The sequence below is a fragment of the Globicephala melas genome, chromosome 12 (genome assembly GCF_963455315.2).
Source record: "Globicephala melas chromosome 12, mGloMel1.2, whole genome shotgun sequence".
NCBI classification, from domain to species: Eukaryota; Metazoa; Chordata; class Mammalia; order Artiodactyla; family Delphinidae; genus Globicephala; species Globicephala melas.
This window is the reverse complement of record NC_083325.1, coordinates 53267595-53288487: the sequence shown is the minus strand read 5'-3', so window position 1 is coordinate 53288487 and position 20893 is coordinate 53267595. Positions and strand designations below refer to the sequence as shown.

Genomic DNA, 20893 nt, shown 5'->3' with positions numbered 1-20893 from the left:
CTTTATTATTATCTCAATCTTGATGCTCAAGATATGCCAAAAATGTAAGAAAAAATTCAAAAATTATTAAAGCATTAACATGGTCAACTGCTTAACAAAATCAAGTCAATATATAAAATACACTGAATTTCAAAACTACAGATGAAATAAATGGCTGAGCTCCAGAGACTATTAAGGATACCCTCATTCCTCTGTGCACTGTATATCCGAAGGCCTACATCTTAGCACCCATTCTCAGAATGCCAGCTTTACGTCTCCAGCCCTACCTCTCTTCTGCATGAGCTCTGGACTCATTTAGCCAGCTACCTGACCTACCTCTTGAAATCCTATTAGGTATCTCAAACTTTGCATTCGCAAAAGTGATCTCCCTCTCAAACTTCTTCCTCTTCCAGTTTTCCCCTTATTATGTCCATTCAAATTACCAGTTCAGGCCTGAAAACTAAGAGTCTTCAACTCTTTTGACTCCTTTAACTCTTAAATCTACTCTATCATAAGAATCAATCAACTCTAGTGGCAAAATATTTCTTTAGTCTATTACTGCTCTTCATTTCTGCCCTATAGCCCAGTCTAGTTCAAGCCAGGATTACTGCAACTGCCTTTTACTATTCTTCTTGCATCCATAGCAATCTCATCTATGTCAATTTCCATAAAACAACAAGAATTATCTTTCCAAAATCTATATTGGATCATGTCACCTGACTAGTCAAAACCTTTCAATGATTTCCCATAGCATTTAGAATCCAAAGTCCTTACCATGACCCAAAAAACATGGGCGTCCCTCTCCAACCTCATCTTATCCAGGCTTCCCCTCATTAGAAGCCAGCCCCAATGGGCTGCTCCTAGAACAATGTTCACTTCCTAGAACAAGCTCAGTTGCTTCCCTCTTCAGAGGCCTTCATGAGGCTGCGCCATCATGCAGAAATGCTCCTCTTGCTTGATATCATCCCTGACCCCTACAAAGTCATGTTCATTAGTATTTTCTCTCTCATCCTGTACCTCTTCCTGTTTCCTATTCCAGTTAACATTATCTCCTACCACAGAAACCTTTGGGGATACTGTGGTTATCTCCCCCAACAATACCTCCCCATTATGTAGCAGCTTTGTGGCTGAAGAACACTTGACCTCAACTCCACCTCTACAGCATTTTGTTCAGTAACCAGTTGTTTTAGAATTACAACAGCCAGAGTTTGGACAGAGAGATGAGTCCAGTCAGCAGGAAGCTCAAGATCTGGCTTAGAACTCTGGACCCTGGTACAATTTCTTCCTCAGGAGAAATATGGTTTATACAAGTAGAATCTTGAAGTTGGATGGCAGTGCAAAGAGAATTGTGGAGAGACTATTGCAGTGCACTTAGGTAACTTTCCTGTTACCTAAATCAGTAAATCTCCTTTATTGCTTAAGCTAGTTCAAGATAGGTTTTCTCTTCTTGCAACCAAAAGCATTCTAATCAATGTCCTCAGTTTCACTGTGTGTTCTCTATCTCGCTCTTCTAATCTGTCACCAAGGAAGCAAACTGAACTTCTAAAATGTCTGTTCTTTCCCCTCAAGCTCCCTTTCTATTATCTTCTGTTATCTAAGCCACAGAGCATTTTTTTTTCTCTATGCATTCCACCCAACCTTTCTGCATTACTACTGATTATACTTCTAAGACACATTTATAATAAGTCCCTTATTTTTTTCCTCTTTTTCTTCTTTTGAACATAAGCTTCAATGACTCTTTCCCAACTACTAGTAAAAGTCCAACCATTGTAGCATAGTTTTAAAATCCTTTCCCAAGCTTGCTCCCAAATTTCACTGTCCTCACGGAATAAACGATCTAGAACAGAAGATAAAACATTAATATAAATAAGTACAAATAAAACAGATTACACCAGGGAATAAGTGGTATAACATCTTCAGAGAAGAGAACCATCTCCCTGGTGTAATCAAGGAAGGCTTGCTGCAGGGGCAGCATTTCAGCTGGCCCTTGAAAGGCCAGATTCTGAAAGATGGACATAAGACACGAAAATGACAAAAATGCTCATTATTTTGGAACTGAGTGATTGTTAGAACCCACGGGCTCCCACTATCCTAAACTAGTTCAGTGACTGTTAACTAAAAGGGACCCAAGACAGCTAAGACTCCAGACCCACATCTGAAGTGTACCAGGTCCTGACAAATCCAGAAGCATCATATGTGTTGAGAGTGTATACTGCTGCTTATGAAAATTTGCTTCTTGAAATTAAGGATAATAAAACTACATACAAGCAGTCACAACTTTGGGGCCTCCAAATCATCCAATTTCTTCTGTCTTAATTTAGTCAAACATTTATTTTAGCTCATATTATATGCCAATAACCATACTAAGCCAGTAATAAAATGTAAAAAGCCAAGTCCCTCTTGCCAAGAAGCTTATAAGCTAGAAAGAAGAAAGACACTCAAGCAGACAGTTAAAATACAGTGTGATCTGTACTCTGACAGAAGCATATACAGGCTCTTTGAGAGCACGTGGGAGGAAGAAACATCTACCTCTGCAGAAATTGAAAAGTAACAAGGGAATGAAGGTATCTCAGGCAGCCAAATGAGGGCAGGAATTCTAGGAAGAGAGAAGAGCATATCAAAAGCCACTGATGAGGAACCACTGCACATTTAAAAAAATTCCTATGTTCAGTAATGCTAAAATGTACAAGGTGTATTGAGATGAGTGAGAAATGGAAAAAGGGATGGAGCTAGATGGTGAATTCTAAAAAAAGTTTGAACTTTATCCTATACTTAATATCAAGCCACTCAATGACTGATCTGCTCATTACTTGATTTCAGCTGTTGAGTCAACCCTCCACCCTGTAAACTCCCTTGACATTTTATGAGTCAATGAGATTTGGGGACTAGAGTAGTGGTTCACAACATGTGATTCCCAAACCAGCAGCATAAGCATAATCAGGAAACTTGTTAGAACTGTAACTTCTTGAGCCCCACCCCAGATCAACTGAATCAGAACCTCTAGGGTGGGGCCCAGCATCTGTGTTTTAGACAGATGAGGCAAACGCCAAAGAAACAGCTAAGCGTTAAAAGTAGAGATCAAACTTTAGGGATGGGCAAGGAACGACTAAAATTTTTACTTTTAAACTACTACTTATTTCAACTATTACACTTATTACTTTAATAATTTTTATAGTTAACTGGTGAATAGGAATGAGGGTAAAGTAAAAAGGAAGGCAGTCTCGATATTTTTTTCACCTCTAAGACTTAAATAGACAGACACTTTTTGTGACTGTTGTTGTTTTAAGCTAATACCTGTATACGGCTTATTATGCTCTACACACTTTTACATATTCAATATTAACTCATTTTACAGATACAAAAACTGAGACCCAAAGAAGTTAAGTAAATAGCCCAAAGTCCCACAAGCTATATTTCCTTTTCAGAAATTTGTGTGCAAAGCAAGATGATTTTCTTCAGCCACAAGTATCAATACAAATTAATCAAATCGCCTTACTTTTCCTCCTGAATCCAACTGCGATGAGACACGGTGCCTTCATACTGTCCTCTACTGTCTAAAACCTCCAACAAAATGGCCTTCTCCGCAAGTGGCATGAGAATTTCCTCCTTCAAAATCTATATTCCCATTTCCTCAGTTAAAAAAGGAAACTGCTGGGTATCAACAGCTAAACTATTGCCTTAATCATACAGGCAGCATTTTAAAAGAACTAGCATCTAAATTAAATGACACTCAAATGAGCAGATTGACAGATAATTTTTTATTTAAAATCAAACCAGCAACTGGACACCTCCCTTCTAAAACAGTTTTGATTACTGCTGTTCTCTTTTCCCTTACCTATTCATTTTATTATACCACTTATTTTACCACACACATAAGCTTCCTTAAAGACTGCAAAAGGAAAAACTATGCTGTTAGAAGTCAGAAGAGTGGTTTTAGGCAAGGGGATGGAGGATTGAAAAAGTGTATGAAGGGATTGTAGGGGGCTGGTAATGTTCTGTTTCTTGATCTGAAAGCTTGTTACAATGGTTACCATTTTTATTTATTTATTTATTTTTGTGTGTGTGGTACGCAGGCCTCTCACTGCTGTGGCCTTTCCCATTGCAGAGCACAGGCTCCGGACGCGCAGGCTCAGTGGCCATGGCTCACGGGCCTAGCCGCTCCGCAGCATGTGGGATCCTCCCGGACCCGGGCACGAACCCATGTCCCCTGCATTGGCAGGCGGACTCTCAACCACTGCGCCACCAGGGAAGCCCTTTGGTTACAATTTTGAACATTCATGAGTTGCATATTTAAGTACAATTTTATATATATATATGCATATATGTATACATATATTTCAGAAAGTTTTTTTTAAGCCCATAATAAATACCACAAGCTAAATTATAAAAATAAAAAGGGCCAATACAATTTCTTTTCCTTAATCCCTCCTGGAACACACAGGTTGACCTAACGGATGGTGCATGCTTAGGTGTAGAAGTGCAACGAGAAAGCCAACTCAGAGACACCTGCCTCCTTCCTGTCCCTCTTGCTTCCCCTATACTTTCATCCCATGCTCTTCTTCACCTATATAATCCCACATCATCTTCTTGCAAGAATGGGGAAAATGGCTAATAAAGGGGTTTTTGCTTGCTTTTCTTCCCTAATTTAGCGAACATTACTAAGATATTCTATATGGCTACTCCACGCCCACCCCCCCCAAAATAAAGACACTACATAACAACAGTCACCACTTGGGAGCATTTAATTTTCTCAAAAACTGCTCGTAGCTAGTCACCTCTTAAAATTCTTACAAAGGTTATGGTACTCACAATATATTTGTGTAATGATAAAATATACTTTAACAAAAACTAGTTTCTAATGGCAACCACACATGTGTGGCTTGGGGGAAGGGCTGAAGTAGGTTGTTTCTCAAGGAGTCTGGTGATCGCCAAACCTGATTAGGAAATAGACACAAAGTGTGTTTATACGTAAAGTCTACAAATAAATTAAGTATTGACAATGTAGTTTTCCCTCCCCAAACAAGACAGTGATATTCCTGAAAAAGCTGTGGACTTTTCAGAAATGAGAAACACACCTTGAAGAGAAAAAACATTTAGAGGATCGAAGTGTCATGGTGGGTAGGGTCCATGGGGAACAGCACACAAAATGAAGGAAATATAAATGACATTTCCCTCATGTTCAATTAGTAATAATGATTCCTATACAATTAATTTCCATTGACTATTTCTTACTAACTAGGAACTTGTTAGGACTTCCCCAAAGAACTTGGACATACATTTCATTTTGTGACAGATAAAATGCATACCACAGGCATTTCACTGACTCTGGTCCTCACTCAAATGTTCAAAGCCTTCCTGATTGTCTGACTTGGCATTGCTGACCCTCGCTCTTCTCAGCCCCTTTCCCCCTAACACCTGCCACTATTGTAAAACATGTTTGGAAGCAGGAATGCAGTGCTAAGATAGAATGATTCTCTCTCCTGCTTATAGAGAATAAAAAGTATAGGACAGGAAGTCCACATACACTAAAAGACTTGTCTGTAAAAGTAACTCAAGGTTAGACAAGGATGACTGAATCTGGGTAAATTTTTTAAAAACCCAAACATGTAAATCACACCTAAAGTTCCCCAGGCAATTTCCCTAAACCGATCTAGAAAATGCTGAGCGTACTAGTTGTCCTCAGGGTGCTCAGCGAGGGCGGCAGCTGAGGCACCCGCTTCTCCCAACTCACTAGCAAGGAGTGCCACATTCTGAGTATAGGCTTGTTTGAGCTGTCAAAATCACTTTCAGTAAGGAGGAGGAGAAAAAATGCTTGGAATTGAACAGAAAGACAAGCACACCCATATTACCCAAATAGTATGGCCAAAGGCCATAAAAATAGTTCTAGGACCTGAAAACTTGCTTCCATTTGATATTCAAACAACACAACCATGGACACTGCTGCTACCGATTTACAAATGAAGCTTTTACTCCTGGCTGCTCTTCTTCTGCGACTCACCCTCTGGCAGTTGAGAACCTGTTCTCTCTGTACACTTCTCCCTCTTCACAAGCTAAAACTAATGGTAAATGAATTGTGGAGCTGTCATCTTCCACCTTCAGTGAAGAAGCGGGGAAATCTGGTCTGTTGAGAGGAAATAACAACTCAGACAAACAGAGAAGGGGCAAAACTGGGTGATCATGAAACCTCTGAAAGAGAGAATACTGAGAAAATGACTTCCTCGAGTCCTCAGTTTTCCAATTTTTGGTTCAAGGCCTTTAGGAGACTCGATCACACTTTGTCCCTTGCATCTCTGAAAGGACCCTGGTCCTTGGTAATAAACTCTTTTCTGCTTAAGCTCATTAGAAGCAGGTTTCTATTACTTGTAACCAAGAGACAGCTGGCAAAGGTAGCGTCATTTTCATCTCTTTCTCTGTTACACAGATTAGGAGATAGGGGTGTGAAGCAAAGTTTCATAAAATAAGTAGCCCTTGACTTCCTTTTGTAAAATTTATTTCCACAGTTCAAGCGATTTCCTGGGCTTTGAAAGCTTCCTCCCTCCCTCCCTCCCTCCCTCCCTCCTGCTCAGGGTCAGTTACTAAAGGTAGATCTATGTCAGAGGTAAGCTTAAAAGTAAAGGAGAAGAGAAGGGAAGTGGGACACATCCACCTGCCCCTGTAGGTCTGGACTGGAACCAAGGAGTCTTCCTGTTAAGAAAGGCTTCAGGGTGAATCTGATTCAGGCTGCCATGAACCAACCTTTTAAAACAATTCTTTGTAGGCCTAAATGAAAAAAGAAAAAGAAGGCATAGAAAGGAGCCTAATTATACTGTTTCTCCAGGAAACTCTGAACTGTTCAGGAACAAGAAGGAGAAGAAAGCTATGAGGCAACATTCTATTCCTTAATAAGTCAGAGAGAAGAAAAATCATAATTAAAAATTACTGGTGATGTTCAACTAATAGGTAATAGAAAAGGCAGCATGGATAAAAAGAAGTTCCTCTGAAAAAAAGGTAACACACAGACAATCCGAGACTGAGAAGCAGTATTACCCAGCAGAGACACTAAGCTCTAGAGCAGTAATTCACAGCAGAGGAAGGAGTACACATCAAATCACCATGGGACAGACAATAAGGAGGGAGGTTATCCCCATTTACACAGAGGGGCACTGCTATGATTAAGTTTGAACCATTCCCAGAGTGTTGGGACAGACAAAAGGTTGAGAATCACTGTTTAAGAGTCACTCTTCAGGTCTTCTCTACCATCCCCAAAGCCAGCCAAAGAAACTGGGAGAAATCCAATTTCTCCTGTATTAAGAAATATAATTATGGCAGCTCAAGTTAGAATTTGGATAAAATTTTCCTTTAAGAAATTACTAGGCCTTGTTCGTCATCTATTACAACATTACACTAAGAGTTAACAGATGTACTAATGGTCAATGACAATAACTTGCACTGCTTTTATAGGCAATATAGTCCAAGTGCAAAGCAAAAACTTAACAAGGAACTTAGGAGGGCCCAATCTGTTGATGCAATCTGTCTGTATAGGACATGTTCACTAGAACACCAAGGCGGAGATCTACCTTGCCTGAGGTCACAGCTTTTAGCTAAAGAACTGATGACAATAAGCAATAATACCAAACCGCATACCCAGGAAAGGAACCAGTGGGCAAAGCCTCCAGAGACCACTGGCAAAAGTGAAAAGAGAACTGAAAACTCCCAGCCCTTCCCTAGCCCCATCCCAGTCAAAAAGAAAGGAATCAAACAAATTGAAGTGACAGAAAGAGGCTGCACATACCTGTACTATGTCCCAGTTCATTTCCACCTCCTCCTTAATATTGTTGGCATTTGCTGGAAACCTGACAGGCTGCCCCTGAGGACACATTTCCGTCTTCACTTTCTTCAGAGGGGACTGACTGCATGTGAAGTCGTCTTCACTCTCCTCCTTCTTGCACCCACCTTCCCACGTGGCGCTTGTGGATGGTGTCTCTGTGCTGTTATTCCCGCTCTCTAAGCTGCTGGCTTTGTTGGTTTCTTCATCAGCTTTCAGCTTTTTGGTCCTCCGAGCTGAAGGTGACTGAGCTGAATTTTTCCGTTTCATCTTAGCTGTTTTCAGAGTTTGCACAGTCTCCAATTTATTTTTTCTGTCTTCCAAATCAACATCAGCAATAGGCACAGAGCTATCCTATCAAATCACAAAGAGATCACACAAGAATTAGATGATAAAAACCAATGGCTCTGGAATATTATTCAGCAATGCAAAGGCACAAATTGTAGACATACACAATAATTTGGAAGAATCTCAAGGAAATTATGTTGAGTGGAGGGAAAACGCCAATCTCAAAAAGTTACATACTATATGATTGCATTTATACAATATTCCTGAAAAAATTAGTGGTTATTGGGGGTCAGAGATGGGGGTGGAGGTTGGGAGGGAGGTAGGTATGACAATAAAAGGGCAATACTAGGGATGCTTGTGATAGGACTGTCCTGCGTGGTGGACACACAGACCTACACATATTGTAAAATTGCACAGAACTAAATATACACATACACATACACACATATAAATGAATACAAATAAAACTGGAGAAATCTAAATAAGATCAGTGGATTTATCAATGCCAATATCCTAGCGTGATATTTAACTATAGTTTTACAAGATGTGACCATAGGGGTCAATGTGATAAAGGGTATAGGATATCTCTCTGTATTATTTTCACAACTGCAGGTGAAGGTTTAATTTTTTTAAATAAGTGGAGAATAGGTGTACACCTGGCAGAAAAAACAAGATTTAAAACTTGCAAAAGTCAACACTTTAGAGGGAGAAGAGTAACACTCACAGGTTCATAAAACTCAACATGCTACACCTGCCACCAATTTACGCAGAAAGAGAACACAAAACATGGCAGGACAGCAGGGTAGTACCAGGCATTTTTCCTTAGTAAGAGGCTGCAGAGCAGTACATGCAGGTGTCCAAGGGCTACTCTCTGCACCACCCACCCCTCCCCCCAGGTGACAACTCAGGTGTGAAGCAATGACATCTGGCACTCATTTTGAGACTAGAGTAGTAAATAAGATACAGACCCTGCCCCACAGAGTTCACAATTTCACAAGCTAGCCTGTTTTTAGTTACCTAAGTGATGTAGATGGCACAAACTCAAACAAAAGAACTGCTCCCAAACTAAATTTCAGTCAATATTGAATTTTCTCTCCTATCAGATAATTTTCCATAATTACTGACTACTGAAAACACTGGGAACTATAATAAAGAGCACACCTCCTCCATCCTAATGCCCACCCACCACCACCTAACCTGGAAATGATATATAATACATTAAATAGCCCTCCAAGTATTACATTTTTAATTGGAACATAATAGATAAGAACAGAGGTATAAAAATAGAATGCCTCCTCAAGTCCATAAGAGTTGATAATAACCTGATCAAATTAATTGACATAGCTAAAGAATGTGTCAATCATACAGAGAGTTGTCAGCCCTAAAGGAACAGAAAAAGGAGAACTGTAGAAAGCAAATACAATCAGCATTCTAAGTAACATACAAAGAAGAGGAAAGGTTAGCAAACAGATTCTAAGTAATTTGCTCCCAATGGTTAAGACAGCCCTCCTGTGAGATGGATACATCAGATTACCTTAGACTCATGCAGTTAAAACATTCAGTTCTCATTGTGACAAGCACAGTACCTCGACCACAGAAGGCATTCAATAAACCCAAATGAATATTTATCTAATTCTCCTATTCGGAGCCCACGCTCATCAAGTAAATTTCTGACTATTATTTAATTCCCTACTTACTTCAGCCTCCAACGAGAGACAGTGCTAGTCATAAGAATTTAACTCCTTGCGACGGTTATATCAAACTATTAATTATTAAACCAGCACTCTGGTTTTATACACCACTCTTATGAGCATGGTTGATGTAAAAACACCCACGAGAGATATATTGGTTCCTGAAATGCTGACAAAATCATGTTCTTGACTTAGAAACCCAGTTCCATTACTTACTATCTGTGATCCATGAGCAAGTCACTTAACATCTCTCCCCTTGGCTTTCTGGTCTATAAAATCAGGATAATTAAAGCACCTGCCTCAAGGGATTGTTGTGAAGATTAAGTGATATCATGCAAATGCAGTGCTGAACATGTCACCGGGCTAACGGTAAGCAATCAAATATCTGCTGTTACCACCATCATTACCATGACTACCACACCCAGACTACCTCCCAGGAGAGGGAAAAGGAAGTAGATGAAGAAATAAAGAAAAAGTAAAATGACTAAAGGTGGGGGGTTTAAAGTAAGAGGGAAAAAAAGAAAAGCCAGCAGTCAAAAATTAGACACTTAAAGGTATCTTCTCTGGAGTCTTCAGGCAAAATATACCTAGGGTTTCTCAGTGTTGTTCATAGACCCCTGAGACCCTTTCAGGGGGTCTGCAAGGTCACAACTATTTTCATAATAATGCCAAGGCACTGTTTGACATTTCACTGATGGTGCAAGAGCAATGGCAGCAAAAAAACAAGGCAGTGGCACCAAGCTGTACTAGAAATCACTGTTCCCTTCACTGTCACACACTTGCAATAAAACAAGGTCAGCTTCACTTAAGAATGAAGCAGTAAAAGTTATTAATTTTTAAAATTTCAATCCTTGAAAGCACATCTTTTTCACAGTCTGTACTGAAATGTACATAAAGCACAAATGTACACATAAAGCACTTCTGCTGCAGGCCAATGCATACTGACGTGCAGTGGTTGTCTCACAGTAAATCAATTAGTGAACCAGTATTTTCCAAATGACCAACATATAACGTTACAAAATCATGCATAGGTAAAAGAGCCATTCAAACAACACAGACCAATGGATTTTAATGTAATAGAATATAGTATGGTTACAGATTCCACAATGAAACCTTTTAAACTACCACTTACTGAGTTTTGGTATAGTATAAAATAATATCTACAATTATCTGAAAAGGCTATTAAAACACCATTCCCTTTTCCAAATACACATCTGTGTGGAGGCTGGGATTTCTTTTTTATTTCAAATATCTTCTAGTAAATCAGACATTAAAGACATTTGCAAAAATGTAAAACAACGTCATTCTTATCATTAATTTTTTTGTTGTTTGGGGAAATATATACCTATTTTTCATTAAAACATGTTATTTGCATTAACATGTAATAGGATTATTATTTTTTTAATTGATGAATATTTTCTCATTTTTAATTTCTAATATGGTAAATATTTACAGATATAATCCAACTCAGCAAAAGTTCCTTGGGGTCCTCAGTACGTTCTAAAAGTGTAAAGGATTCCAAAGACCAAAAATTTTGAGAAAAGTGAATCCAAACATGTTTAGATCAAAACACAGATCAAAAACATATGGAAAGGGCTTCCCTGGTGGTGCAGTGGTTAAGAATCCGCCTGCCAATGCAGGGGACACAGGTTCGAGCCCTGGTCTGGGAAGAGCCCACATACCGCAGAGCAACTAAGCCCATGCGCCACAACAACTGAACCTGCACCCTAGAGCCCGTGAGCCTAAACTACTGAAGCTCACGCGCCGAGAGCCCGTGCTCCGCAGCAAGAGAAGCCCATGCACCACAACAAAGAGTAGCCTCACTCGCTGCAACTAGAGAAAGCCTGTGTGCAGCAACGAAGACTCAATGCAGCCAAAAATAAAATAAACAAACAAACAAAAATATGGAAATAACTCTCCATTTTTAAAGCTTCTAAGATTCTACAGCCTTCCTCAGTGACATACTCAAGTTTAATAAGCTATGAAAATATTTTTCCTCCTTATATTTAACCTGAATCTTTGACACACTGAAAAATCACAGTTCATTATCTTTTGCCTTCATGGGTTTTTTAATCACTCTTAACATTTCAAATGGTAATTATGTAGCCTATAACTAAACCCAGAACTCCAGGAAGAATCTGACCATTCTTTTTGCTATCTCTGAAAGTCGTAAACTGTCTAGATCAAAAAAGTGGCTCACTGTAAATATCTTTACCAGTTGAATCAGTCAGCAGGCCTTGGCCTTGACCTTGTGTTGTATTGTGTGAGCTTGAAAGATAGCTGGAAAGGGATATGGAGTCAAGGGAAGGCTTCTTAAAAGTTAGATGTAAAACAGCATTTTATACTTTGTAGCAATTGAGGAAGAAAAGTTGACAAGAGAAAAGAAAGGAGATGACAGAGGGAACAGAGACCTTGCACAAGAGTGGATGAGATCTTAAGCCCAAGCGGCGAACCAATCCTTGGTAGGAGGAATGACATTTCCTCCATGGCAATAGGACAGAAGGTGAACACAAATATAGATAGCTTGGTCGTGAGAAAACTGGAAACTTCATATATTCTCAAATAAATAAAAGGCAATGTCATCAGCTGAGTGAGAGAAGAGAAAGGAATTCAGGAAGTTTAAGAAAAGAGAAAAAGGTGGAAAAACAAACCTGCTGAAGAAAAATAATGAGGTTACCAGATATTTCTGATGCAATTTTGAGGTCTGAGATTATGAATCTAAAGTAAAACAAATTAGGCCACTGGTGAGACTGCTTCCTGCAATGGTTAGCTGCTCAGTGCAGGCAGGAGAGGCTATGGCTCACCCAGTGCTGGGGTTTAATCAGCCATGTAGGATCGAATAAAAGAAGGGCAAAATGGTGAGACTATTCAATAAAAAGTGATTATGTAATCTAGGCTAGATTAGGTAGGAAAAGAAAAGGGCTGATGGACAGTGACAGAGCCCTAGAGTCAAAGAATTAGGTAATGGATCTCAACTCTGGCTGTACATAAAAATCACATGAGGAGCTTTAAGAAAATAATACCACTGGTGCCAAGGCCTACCTCCAAAATTCTTTCCAGATTTAATTGGTTTGGAAAAGGGGCCTGGGCATTGGTTTTTTTTTTTTTTTTTTTTTCAAGTTCCCTAGGCTGAGAACTACTGATGAGAAGTTGTGACAAATTTGCAAAATTACAGCAGTAAGGGCACCTGAGCAAGTAAGCTGGAAAAACAGGAAATGATGAGCTGATGGTACAAAAGTGAGATAGGAGGGAAAGAAATGTCAGCGGTAGCACAGTTTCTGGTCATGACAAGATTCAGGTTGAGCTCACGAGAGGTGTGGTGAAGGCAGAGAAGAAGAAAAAGGCACTGGAGGTGGGGAGGTTAAAGAACCAGAACACAGGGTATTAGAAGGCTCATCCAAGTGGAGGAGGGTATCACTGAGAAGAGTGAAAGAAGATGCAGAGAGGAAGATACAAAGCAGGAGCTAAAGTCTTCAAAGAATGAAGAGGAATGGCCAATGGACTGGCAAATTACAGCAACATGGAGAGGAAGAGACTGAGTAATGATGGATTTTGTCTGCAATGTTTGCTAACCATAGATTTTTAAATTATTAAGAGGCTACCAATTCTACCTCCACCCAAAACCAATTCTAGCTCCACCTAATTAGGGTTTTCAATTATTTTGTTTGGTGGTGGTTACACAAGAACAAGATGCCAAACCAATGAAATGAAATAGTCTAACATGCTCTATGTGCTTTGATTGAGCCAAAAAACTTGTGGAATATCTCTTAAGTGAGAGACTTTCTATGTGAATTCCCTTTTTCCCTTTAAAAGAAATATACATATACCAAGCACCATGGGAAGGATCAAGAAGTCACCATGACAAGCGTTCTTAAGCTGTATGCTCTTGAACCATACTTTAAAACTTATGCGTACATTTTACTGAAGAGAAGGTTCATAACTATAATCAAATTCTCAAAGGGTTTGTGACCCCAATACAAAGAACCCCGGAACTAAGAGATATTTCCTAATTAGGCAGTCAAGCTACTTTTAAGTGCAGCTATGCCATGCTCAACAAAAAACCTCCAAATTCTGCCAACAAGTCAATACTTTCTCAGCTATAGATAAAGCCTACCCACCCACCCACTAAAAGTGTGTTCAGTGAAAAGCTTGCATGCAAAGATGAAGAAACAGAGGTGCTGGCTGACAGGAGAAAAGATCGATTCAAATGTCCTATCCAAGGGTACAGCAAGGTACGATGTAATGTCCCCTCTATACACGATAAATGAGTCCCTGGGAAGTCACGCATCCACTGCATATTAAAAGAGTATTCTTTTAAATGAACTAGGGAAGCTGTTATTTAAAGGAATACCACAGTGAATGATTTTGGAAATGCATAATCCTTTTGGTACTGCAACAGAGCCTAAAATTTATTGTTGTTGGTTTTTTTAATCCAGATTGGTGTAGCCACAGTGTTTGCTTACAGCACGATATACATATGTGCCAGTTGATAAATATTCCTTCTGCTCCAACACGGTGGATCTGATGGTAAATACTATTAAGGCCCCTGGCAGAAGGCACCATTGCCCTGCAGTTTTTGCCATTTACCTGCTTTGTCCTAATCCATGTAAGGAGAAAGTAGCATCACTAATTAGGAAGGCACAGCAGTGTTCCTTCTATCCAGCTAAAGCACCTACCAGCTCTTCCTTAACAGCCACACCTTCTGAGCCATCTTTGGTCTGTAGGGTGTTCTTCTTCACCCGTGGCGCCCTCTTCAGTTTGGATTCCTTGGAAACAGGCAGCTTACGGCTTCTGGGGACCTTCTTTTGGGGCTCCCAGGCACTATCCTCCTTGTCATCTTCAGAGGCAGATGATCTAAAAGTAAAACAATAGAAAAATTTCCAGAAAAAATGAAGCCAAATGTTAAAGGTGAAAAAGAGATATATGTTTTTTGAAAAAAGAATAAGGTAGAAGGCGTTTAATATAAAATGAAGTGATGTGAACACAGAATATGAAGAGATATTGCTAAGAACTAAAGCAAGAGAGTTGACCAGAAACACCCTCCAATACATTATAAATCACAGGTCTCCCTCCGTTCTCCTCTCACCTAACCAATACACGCACCTGTACACTCAAAACATAAGAAATCATGTATTACCTTAAGTAATAAGTGGGTCATGTCACACCATAGTCATAGTGAGGTTTTCCATTTTTAAACAGTGTCTAAAGACATTTTTGATTGTCCCAACTGAGGTGGGGGAGGGGATGCTATTGGCAACTAATGGGTAGAGACCAGGGATGCTACTAAACATCCTACAATGTAAAGAACAGTCCCTGTACCAAAGAATTATCTGGTCAATAGTGCTGAAGTTGAGAAACTGTGCTCTAAAGGAATATAACAAACTCCACTGCCCTCATGGACCTTATATTCTAGTGTATATATTTTATATTTAGTTGGTCACTTTCTCCTTGTTCAATAGTTTATCACCAACACCTAAACACAGCCTGGGACACAGCATGAGTTCAATAAATATTTGTTACATAAATGAATGAAAAAGACACAGCCTTCTTCAACACAAATGACTTCAGAAGTTAGTAAATGGCAGAATGCATCGCCTTAAAATACACATCATTCTCCCACCCCATATGAAACCAGTATGCTTACAACTCAGAGAAGGAAGAGAATTCATCTTTGGATACCACAGTCTGGACCTTTACTTTTGCTCTTCTTGGCAATGATGACATCTAAAAGAAGAAATACAACATGAAATCAGTGTGATTTAAATCACTGATCACTTATTTTCTCTACAAAATGATGTGCCATTCAAAACTAACACTCCAATACCTCTGCTGCTAGAAAATGTCACGGGGAAAAATGACAGTCATTCACAAGCCTAAACACTTGTTTCCCCTCCTATGTGGCTGCCAATTATAAGGGCAGCTAACAGCCTTCCCATGGTTTCAAAAGCCTGATGAGTATGGGCCATCTCTGGAAACATATAAGTTCCTGTAGGGTGAGAATTCTTCATTTTTTAGAATTATATGCTTGCATATACTGCAAGTATTATTTGATAATTTATCAGACAGCAAATTATAAAGTCCTTTATTAAACTCTATCTCAAAGACAAGAAATACCTTCCTTCTTCTTTATCTTCTACAGTATAAGTAGAGGCCCATCTACAAAGTTGGCAGTCAAATAAGCAATGCTGACTGACTGAATAAGCAGCCAGGCTATTCCTAAAACAAGATAATCTAGTCCCTTATAATGAAAGCTCACAATTTTTAAGTAAAATAATTAATCACAAATGCCACTAGAAAACATTTCCCAAATTCAAAGGCCCAGCTCTGAAAAAAACAACAAAAAAAAGGACTCAAATAACCAGAGACATCATACAATACAGGAAGTAAACAAATTTACTTTAGCTGATAAATTTTATTACCTAAAGACTGTATGTCAAACCATAAAAACTACATTAGACTCTGACATGCTTGTAAACCTTTAAACAAGTTCCTAAACCTGTCATATGTTACAATGCCTCCGTTCTAACTTCCACTTGGAGAAGGAACAAACACCTCACAGAAATACCAAAGTGGTTGTCACAAAAGGGAACATGTCTCCCTGGCAGCTATAGCTCAACTCAGTCCAGTGGGTACAGAACTACTGGACAGGAGAGTGCCCAGAGGGAACCAGGACAACAAAAGAAGTAGACAGGATATTCTTCCATCTTTTCCTTCACCGCCTTTTCTGAATTTTATGTTTATCAAGGTCATCATTCCTCAAATAAGTGCTCCTAGATACTGATCATAAAGGAATGGATAATTTGTGATTTCTGTGTTGTACGTATTTTACCACAATAAAACAAAAACAGAAAGAGTAAGTCAGTGTATGATGGAGTGGCATTTCAATCAATTTTATTTATTCATTTATTTTTGGTTGCGCTGGGTCTCTGTTGCTGCGCGCAGGCTTTCTCTAGTTGCGGCGAGTAGGGGCTACTCTTCGTTGCGGTGCATGGGCTTCTTGTTGTGGCGCGGGGTCTTCTTGTCGTGGTGCGCATGTTTCTCATCGCAATGGCTTCTCTTGTTGCAGAGCACAGGCTCTAGGCGCACAGGCTTCAGTAGTTGTGGCTTGCGGGCTCTAGAGCGCAGGCTCAGTGGTTGTGGTGCACAGGCTTAGTTGCTCCAGGGCATGTGGGATCTTCCCGGACCAGGGATCAAACCGGTGTCCCCTGCGTTGGCAGTTGATTCTGAACCACTGTGCCACCAGGTAAGTCCAGAAATGAATTATTGAATAAGTGGTATTAAGACAAACAGCTATCCCTCTGGAGGAAAAGAAGTGTTTAATTCTTGCTGCCACACCATGAACTAAAATATATTCCACACTGACTAATGATTTAAATGTACCAAATAAAAGTACAGTACTACAAAAGGCAAAGAAGACTGTTTTGATAATTCTGAGTGGAGGTGGGAGAATTAAGGTTTTCCTAGGCATGACTCGAAATTCCAAAAGCCAAAAAGATTAGCAAATTTTACTATATAAAAATTAAAACCCCAAGTCAGCAGTGGGAGCATTTCAGAACCAAACCAATTTACTCTGCAGTATCCTCAAAAAAAAAAAAAAATCACAGGACATGGTATCTGATACCTTGGAACTAAGGGTAAAGGGAGTCAGGGCTGGGTGTAAGCTATCTGAAGCAAAGGAATATCTCTAGATGCCCTACTCCACTTCGTGCTATTAACAACTGCCCCAGGAAAAAGTCTGGAGGTTTATTCTCTGGAGAAGGTAAAATAAGTCTCTAGACTAGAGGACATGAAGTACAGTTGTGGACATGGGAACCATACAGGCTGAATGTTAAACTGAGATTCCCGGCCCCCTTCCCCCACTATGCTCCTAAAAAAGCCTCCTACCCTCCAGGGAGGAGCATGGGAAGATTCTTTGGAGAATCTGACCAGCCCAAGAATAAAAAGCTGAAGGTGCTAAGCTCCTCGACAAACAGCCCAACCAGATCATCCACTCCCATCACCCCCTTCTACATTACACCTGAATTCAGAACTTTCCCACACAGACCACCATGCACCAATTCTAACTCCACACTTCAGCTTGAACAGAAATGTGTTATAAATAGGGGTAGACAAATCCTTGGGAAGCTCATAAAATTGTAATTAACCACTGGAGAAGACTTTCCTAAAACAAATATTTCCAAATGCTCCTTTATCAGGCACTCTGGAGGCAATGCTGCCATTAAGAGGTGAACTTGTCTTTTGACAAGTAGCAAAAACAATATGAATTTGAAAAAGGAGGTGGGAAAGGAGAATATGCATGAACACATAGGCCTATTTCTGGCAAATCAGTTTTAGAAAGAGTATATACAGAAGGTAAGGACTTAGAAATTCTTTCTTAAAAACTGTGTACCTATCTAGGTATACTCCCAGGGGTATGTATACTCCCAGGGGTATCCATACTCCAGTTTTACCACCAATGTTCTGGGAAGTGTCCATCTCCAATCCTCCCATGTTCTCTTATTTCCTATCATAGGATTTGTAGATTAACCAAAATTTAATCCATTTGCATGGTTTTAAATACTTGTATCACCTACATACTAACAAACCTAATACCTCCATCACAAATCTTACCTCTGAGATTCAGATTTACATAATAAACTGCCTGCCTATGAAACTATCTAGATGTTTCACAGTTATCCCAAATTTAACATATCCACAATGGAACTCCTGATAAACTATTCCTTGTCCTAAAACCCATTCGGATCTCAGTCTTTCCCATCTTTGTACATGGCACCACCATCCACCTAAGATGAATGGTTCTTTGCTAAGTTAGAACGTTGTTAAAATTTTAACAGTTTCATTGAGCTATAACTGACATACAATAAATTATTTGTGTTTAAAGTGTACAGATTTGATAAGTTTTGACATATGTATACTTATCTCCACCATCAAGATACTGAACATAACCATCATCCTCTAAAGTTTCACTTGCTAAACCAAAACCTTGCAAATCTGTTATTTCTTTCATCTCCCACATCCAGTCTGTAAGTAAGTCACATAAATTCTGCCTCCAAAATGTATCTTAAATCTTGATGATCTCCAGTGAGGCTTCAGTCCCAAACGCTTCTCACCTGGACTACTGTAATAGCCTCTTAACTGGCCTCCCTGCTTCCACTCCTGCTCCTAAAACTCATCCTCCACAAACCCATTCAATCTAACATTTAGAAAATGCTTTAAAACCATTCAATGACTTCCTATTCCATCCTCCATTTAAGAGTCAAATCATATTTTTTACCACAGCCTTCTAGAACGCCTTGAAGAAGTGACCACTGCCTACCTTTCTAACCACATTTACCACTCCCTGTAGCTCCTCAGCCACAGTCACAACATTCTTTCAGTCCGTGTAACAAGCGTGATCCTTCCCCACCCCAGGTTCCCTCTGCCGGGAGCACTATTCCCCCTGCTCATCAATAGGCTGGCTCCTTCTCAGCGCTTAGATCTCAATATTTTAGGCCTAACATGCATTTCTCAGATAAAGTATTATTATAGGACACTATTTATTTCCTTTATACAGTACTATGTAACATAATCTATAATTATCCTTGTTTATTGTCTGCATTCCCCACGTTTACTTCATGGCGGTAAGCACCACAAAGTTTGAAGAAACCACATTTGTCTTTTTCACTTCTGTATCACATGGAGCCTGGCACTTAATAGCTGCTCTATAACTATTTTCAAATGAACATAAGAATATATATATATAAATAGTCTCTACACAGGAATATACATTTCTTTCCCCAGCACTATTAGGCAACATCACACATGGCACTCATTGCTTTCTTGAAAAAGTGATGGTACAAGAGAACATCCCTATTGTTAGTGGCTTGAGATTTTCACTCCTCCAAGCTCTCTTATCTCTGTGGGTACGAAAGCTGACTCAGAATCAATAACTTGGAGGTTGCTATGATGTTACTGAGAGGAGGCACCAAGCCAGGGCAAGTGAAAAGCGGAGGAGAGGCTGGAAAGACCTGCACACACACAAATATTACATTAAAATTGTAAAAACAACAATTAGATAACTTAAAGGAAAACAGGGGGAACAACTTTTTAAGAGGCACCTAAAGAAGTTTCCCTGTGTACCAACAAAAGTCCTTGGAATGTCAGCACAGATCCCTAACTTAGTAATAAAAATAAAATACTAGAGCTGGAAAGAGCCTCAGAAATCAGACAGTCCTGCTATTCTCTTTTATGAATAAGAAGCCTGAGATCCAGTGAAGTGATATGGTTTACTCAAAGGGAAGATCTATGTGGCATAAGGACCAGAACCCAGAGCCCCAAACACAAAGCCTGGGCTCGTTTCCCATTGCACATACATTATATTTATGACATGCTGGCGAATGGGAGGCTCGAGAAGAGGTGCCTGGAGTGTTCCCATTCGTTCCTTTCCTCTACAGTTATTCAGTACCTCCTACGCGCCAGGCACACTACTGAGGATGCAGCTGATTCTGCCAGGGCCATGATCTGATAGTGAAAAGGGCGCTTCCTCCCCCATCTCCGATTTGAGGTTTGAAAACAATCTAGGTCTGCCCGGGCTTTCCCACGTCTGCCCCTTTGCGCTAAGAGCTTGTCTGAGAAGACGCGCCAGGTGACACGCGGCAGGTAGGAGGGGTTTTCGAGGGTACGGTATGAGATACAGACTGCAGACAGTAAACTGTAATGAAACTTCTCACTTTAAAAAGGGATGTTATTTCCCAAATGAGCGCTCAGAACTTTCTTAATGGCCCCAAAAATACCGGAGCCCGGACGCCGGGCTCCCGCGAGCCCGCAGGAAGACCGCCAAGGCGGACGCTCAGCTCACCTTCCCGCCCGGCGTGTCAGAAGGCCCGGGATTCTGTGTGTGCGACCACATCTTCCGGTTCCCGCCGGAAGTTTTTCAAACGCCGGAAGTCCCGCCTGGTTTTTCCCTGACTCGCCGCATAGGCGCGCAGCTCCCGGAGAGGGGTGGAGCCGAGCCAAGCGGAGGCGGAACTAGAGCGAGGATCCCGTGGGACCCGCTCGTCGGCTGGGGGCGGAGCTCCATTTACCCACATCCGGCGGAGGGGGTCGTGAGGTTCTTGAAAAGGTCGACGGCTTCCCAGTTTTATTTCTTTAT

The 20893-nt window shown here is 40.2% G+C and overlaps 1 protein-coding gene across 2 annotated transcripts in view; it reads right to left on the bottom strand.

The window, feature by feature from the left end:
- Positions 1-20651, bottom strand: part of SRBD1 (S1 RNA binding domain 1) — a 231018-nt gene extending 210367 nt beyond the window's left edge. For both annotated transcript variants that reach the window (XM_030857775.2, XM_030857776.2), the window contains exons 1-4: positions 20600-20651; positions 15407-15486; positions 14439-14616; positions 7751-8137 (exon numbers count right to left, since the gene is read on the bottom strand). In XM_030857775.2, coding sequence (XP_030713635.1) covers positions 7751-8137; positions 14439-14616; positions 15407-15486; positions 20600-20650 — 696 coding nt within the window. In that variant the 5' untranslated portion in view covers position 20651. The remainder of the gene's footprint in view (positions 1-7750; positions 8138-14438; positions 14617-15406; positions 15487-20599) is intronic.
- Positions 20652-20893: the final 242 nt, after the last annotated feature.